The sequence below is a fragment of the Leptosomus discolor genome, chromosome 21 (genome assembly GCF_034619465.1).
Source record: "Leptosomus discolor isolate bLepDis1 chromosome 21, bLepDis1.hap2, whole genome shotgun sequence".
In the NCBI taxonomy this organism is placed as follows: domain Eukaryota; kingdom Metazoa; phylum Chordata; class Aves; order Leptosomiformes; family Leptosomidae; genus Leptosomus; species Leptosomus discolor.
Window position 1 is genome coordinate 2,535,735 of NC_141411.1, and position 6,000 is coordinate 2,541,734.

Sequence of the window (6,000 nt, forward strand, 5' to 3'; positions counted from 1 at the left end):
AACATCAACAGTACTGAAAATCCTCAGGTGCATGAGTTTAGGAACAGAGTAAGTTACAGTGAATTCAACTCATTGGTCTAAACATCTAAACGCAGTTCTACAAATCGCTGCGTTCTAGACAAGCGCCCCATGTTCAGAGTTCACAAGAAAACTTCCAACAGTTGAGAGAAATGCCAATTTTGTTTCAAATCCCCACCAAAAGCATCACATTTGCTTTCTAGCCCCCAAATGGTAGCTGCTCACCCAGTCCCAGTTACTTCTGTAATCCTTCACACAGAGAAGGTCTGGACCACTCCTAAGAGTTTACCGGGATTAAAAACCGCCGACCATCATTCAAGGTCCTCAGAGGATGTAGCATACAAACGAGATTTCTATGCAGCGTTTAGGGCATGTTTAAGCAGCATTTAAGGCAAAAGATCCCAATCAGATCAAATATACTACGAGTCCTTCAACCCAGAAAGAAGAAAGGGACTTATCTGAAATTTGGGAAACTAAAAAGGAAGTTTTAGACATTAGCCTGAACCTGATGGCAGCTGGGAGGCTTGCCTGAAGTTCTTATCAGGCATCTTCTCTGAGTTCACAACACACTCAGCTAAACAACCATGCAGCCACCTCTGTGCTGTGCTCACTCCTGCTATAAATTACCTCATCTATTTTTCATTTGCCTAGCGCTTTTTGGACTATGCTGCAAGATCTGCAGGAGATGCATTTTAACCTTTACTAGAGACTACTCAAGGACAGAAGTGGCTTAGGAACCCTTGCTGTGTAAGAAATTTCAGTATTAAATTTCTGTAGCCCAAACCATGGAGCTATTTACTGAAGCTTTATACAAACTAATTAAATATAAGGCTCTCGTGGGACACGAGGAGGAAGAAAAGAAGAATTAAGAGATAAATCACTGGCTTTTCTTTCCTCCGCAAATGTACACTCCAATTTAATACATTAAACCAGAAAACAGTCTGACAGTCCTTGGTTGGGCATAGATAGGCAGCATCCAAATCTCACATGGAACACACTGCACAGCATAAATTAATTATCTCTGCTTTACCGCAACTTGCACAAAGGAATTGGGAGAGACAATCCAGACAAGGGGATGAGCTTGAGATATCAAAGGCTCCATATGGAGACCACAGAATCTCACTTTCCAGCTTCACAGAACTCATAATCTTTGTAAGCACATGGTACAGAAACGTATCAAAGCAGCACTTCCCTCCCCTGCTGACCCCATGTCATCTTGTCAGGAGAATTCCTACCGCATGACATGCAGCCATTTCAGAGTTTCCTCAAAGAGAGAAGCACTCTCAACAAGTCTTGCAAGAAGAGCCCACTAATACTGGCAACCTCTCCTCTCCTCGTCAGCAGTGTGAAACATTCAAGTGCAGATAGCACAGCTACGCAACGAAACAACGCAGGCTTCGATTGCATCACCTAAAGGCAAAGGTTGAAGGTCAGTGCAGCTGTGGAGGAACACCACCCTGTCTGGACACCTCTGCAGGTTAATTCACTTCTGCAGAAGACAGGGAGTTTGTACTTGAATCTCCAGATACTGGAGGACCATGCGATCCTGGACAACGCAGGTTAGGAGGGAGCTCAGGTCATCCAGCCCGATCTCCGGTGGTCAGCTGCAAGGTCAGACCAAGTAACTGAAGGCCGTACCCAGCCTGGTTCCAGCAGCCTCCAGTACTCACAGACTGCAAAGCTTGTCCTCAACCACACTGCACAAGCACTTCGGAAGGAACACGTAGCTCCCTCCATGTCCCCTGACCACCACACAGTGGGATGTGCAAGAGGTAAATAGTCTTCATCGTCAGAAATTCACTTCATCCTAATGTTGATCTCCCCTGCCACTGGCTGCATGCACAAACCATGGGAAGCGCTAACTCCAACCCAAGAGGCAAAGAACTGGCTGTTGGAAGAAGACAACAAATAGCTACAGGTTATTAACACAGCCACGGGAGAACAAAAAGTTGCGCTCATCAACATCCTGTCACCCCCACACATCTTTTATAAGAAAAATTACCAAGTTCATTCAGCAACAGAAAATCAAAAATTTTGCATAACAATGATCTATAAACCATAACCAAACTATTCTTTAAATAGCTTTTGATTAACAACTTAAGACTACTACATTTTTGAACAAAGCTCAATCATTCTATTAGTAATAATTTAAAGTGCTTAAGTACACATTTGTGGATTAATGGTTTTAAATGCAGCCTCTAAACATGATTTCCAGCGCACAGCCAGAGTGGAGCATGGCAAAAAAAAAAAAAAAAGGCAGTAAGTTTCTAAATGCCAGCAAAAAATATCGAAGTTTTCTCATCTCAAACAGATGATACCTTACAATTTATGCAGCACGCCAACACCTGATTCATCCCACTCCCACAGCAACTGCTTCCTGGCATCATTTCACAACACAAGAGAAAAGACACCAAACAACTCATAATCAGAGTTAACACCATTTCTACAGCATTCCCACATTTAAAGTCAGAATTTGATTAGGACACCAAAATCTTACGTAAGGACCACGGTATGTTTAATGATTAGGCAGCAGCACTGGATTTAAGTGCGCCTTTAGAACCATCTCGTCTTCCCACTGTGGTAGAGACCTGCACAACTCTGGAATCCAAGAGGCTCGTGAGAGCTTCCCTATAGAGCCAAATCACGAGCCAACTTGGAACCAAGGTATCTACGAGATGCAAAGCAAGTTTCACGAAATTTTAAGAAGCGCCTATAACTTCAAAGCCTCCCCCCAAACTTGACACCTAGAAGAGGGATGACAACCCCCATTGTCAAAGCAGCTTGTGAAAGGCTGAAGCCAGGTGGAGGCGGGAAGCTCCCCCCTGTACTTTGAAACAAATGAGGGGATGGAGGAGAGGACTGTCACCATACTGTCGTGTGTATTGGTAAGCCATTTGGCCCATCTGCACCTCCCTCTCAAGTGAAGAGAGGGAGATGGACGAGCACCTCCCATCAGCCACGTCTGGGGACCTCTGGGGCTGCCGCTCCTGAGTTCCCTGCGCAGGGAAAGCTAAACTGCGAGAGGGATGAACGTCCCGAGACAAGCTCAGAGCTGCCCTCACCACTAATTCAGGAAGGAAACCCCCTTCTCCCAGCTCCTCGTGATCCATTTACACAGTTCCGGTCGTCTTAACCTCACATATTTAAGACAGGAACATTCTATAAGGAAAAAAGAAAAAAAAAAATCTATATACCATTACAGCAATTCACTTCTGGGACCACATTTACAGGCTAATTGACAGGTCTCTGCATAAGGACCTTGAGAGATGAACTGAGTTTTGGCAGCAGTGGTCTCTGCGCACAGGGAAGGCTCATTTCCATCTTACCCATCTTGTTGGTGTCTTTTTTTAAAAAAGGAAAGGAAAGATTTCTTTTCTTTTCTAATGCATGAAAAAACTGAGAGGTGAGAAGATGTGCTTTATTAATTCTAAAGCCTTGTTTCTTATTATTGCAGCCAATTCACAAATATTGTGACTACAAGCTTGTATCCATCACACACATTTTGATGGGGTAAATAATGAAAGAACATGTAAGCCTCTAATTTGACATTGACTTCAATTCCCATTTCCAAAGACAGCTAGAAAACAGGAATAGAAACTAAACTAGTAAAAAAGGAACGTGCTCTTCTCCATTTCTAACATTAAGAACCCAAAAATTAAAAAACTAATAATCAACATAAACCCCTACCCAGCTTTCTATTTGCTCAAGTAAGCATTTTTAACATAAATGTCAAAACTACTTCAGGTTACAGAGTGCTAGGGTCAGTGTAGGACATGACTCTTGTAGGACAACGTGTTTTAATGATTTGCCACCAGTGCACAGCCCCCCCCCAGTAAGAAAAATAACTAAGTACATAATTGCAAAACAATGTTTTAATTGTCAGTTTTAATCTAGGTTTCCTACTCAGATTAAAATCACATTTTTCTAAATCGCATTGATTTAACTCAATCAACCCTGCCCGAAGGCCATCTTTCCCGCATGCTATAAGCATACCAAGCAAGTTTTAACCAATTAGATAAATCACTAAATCTCATAACTCCCTACCAGCCATATATCAAGCCATACACAAGCGATAATTAGTTTTTTAAATAAGCGTTACCTTGAAAACTTTGGAAAAATAAGACGACAAGGAGACATTTCACCATCTTTTTTTTTTTTTTTTTACCTAGGGCACATGATAGCCTGAAACCCAGCCAACTGAATTCTGCAGAAGACTTGCATGATCATTGCAAATACGCCTCTGACTCTTTATTGCCTTCCTTCTGAATAACAGTGATGCTTTAGGTTTATTCATTTTTATATGGATGCATATATACGTGTGTATGCACACACACCCCCTGCAACCTTACAGTGTTAGACTCAAGAGCACAGTAAGAAAAACCAGGCAGTAATATTATGGACTCACCAGGAGCAAAATCCTGAATAATGGAACTTTCTAGCACAAACAGCTTTACAGGGACCCTCAGCACAGCCCCCATTTACCACCAGTGGAAATATGCTCTTCTGACACGACACAGATTTTTAAGAGATCCCCATGATCGGAGGAGGATTAAAAAGCAATTAACTGGCTCTCATATTTCAAATGCAAAGCTGTATTTTGGAACAGCAGACAGAAAAATATGGATCTCTCAGAACTCAAAGAATATGTTATATTCCATAAAAAAGCCCTTACTGTGATACCTTAAAACAGCAATACCAGAGTAGGAACCTACCGCACGGGGACAAGAAAAAGCATTGCAAACCCGATCCAGCATTGTATTATGAAAAAGCCCTGCAAATTCCAGGCAATCTGCAAATGATTTCCCCCTTCCCCACCCAAACATCTACTGCAAACTCCTACAATTGCAAGTCAGGACTGCAATAGGGAAAGAGATGAAAATAAAACCATTCCTACCTTTAACTTGAGTGTCATATTCAGCTATGATCTCCTTATCCTTTTTGAATTTTGCTGGCGACGTCATGTTTCCTCTTCCAAAAATATTAACCTCAAAACAGACCCACCAAAACACAAGATATAAATGCAATTTCGCTCCTCTCAATGCGATGCCTTGATTTTCCGCTTGTCCTCCCCCCCCACAAAAAGGGAAAAAAGAAAAAAAAAAAAAATCAGTCCATGGAGAGAGGGTGTGAGACGGAGCACAGCAGCAGCAGGAAAATGCAGATGTTAAGAGATCAGTAGATGGAAGAGGCAGCAGTTTTGTCTCCCTGCACCAAATCCTCTAGCAGCAGCATCAGACTAGCGAGATCCTGCAGCCCCCAAAGGCTCTTCCTGATTGCTAACGTTAATAGCACAGCCAGGGAGTGGAAGTCCTTCCGCACAACATGTTTTGTGTGGGTTTGGTTTGCCTTTTTTTTTTTTTTTCTCCCCTCAAATGGGCTCAGAGATGATGCAAATCAAATCCCAAACGAGAGCAGAAACGGAGGACAAGAAGCCGTTTTCTTTGGTCTGCCTGCCTGCAAATGCAAAAAAAATAAAATAAAATATATATATATATATTTAGCAAATTACAGCTTGCAGCCAGCAGTCACAAGATGAGCAGCCAAAATTTGTGATTGAAAGAAAAGCTGCCCTGACGTTGCAAATCGTCCTTCCAGCGGCAGCCTGAGGTTAGAAATGCAGCCCGGCCAGGTAACCGGGGGAAAACGCCTACATGGCAGCCAGCCCCTGGGCTGGGGTGGGGGGGAGAGAAGGGGCTAGTTTGGAAAGCGGGGTTCCCGGGGGAGCGAGGGGAACCAGCGGAGAAAGCGCTCGGGGGGCGGGGGGGCAGCCAGAGCCCGGCCGAGCTGCGGCAGCTCCCGCCGCCGAACTGCGCCCCAGCCCGCACCCGCACCGGCGGCGGGGGACGAACCCGGGAGCCCCCCGGCACATCGCACCCGTCCCCGCCGGAGCGGCTCCGGCCGCAGCTTTTCCTCCGGGAGTTTTTGGTTCTTTAGGGTTTTTTTTTATTTTTGCACGGGGCAGAGCCCGGCGGGTGCGAGGCA

The 6,000-nt window shown here is 44.1% G+C and overlaps 1 protein-coding gene across 3 annotated transcripts in view; it reads right to left on the bottom strand.

The window, feature by feature from the left end:
• The window catches only part of SRGAP2 (SLIT-ROBO Rho GTPase activating protein 2), a 105,792-nt gene extending 100,813 nt beyond the window's left edge, over window positions 1–4,979 (bottom strand). For all 3 annotated transcript variants that reach the window (XM_009947877.2, XM_009947876.2, XM_086476696.1), the window contains exon 1: window positions 4,913–4,979. In XM_009947877.2, the coding sequence (XP_009946179.1) occupies window positions 4,913–4,979 (67 nt within the window). The remainder of the gene's footprint in view (window positions 1–4,912) is intronic.
• Between the last annotated feature and the right edge of the window lie 1,021 nt (window positions 4,980–6,000).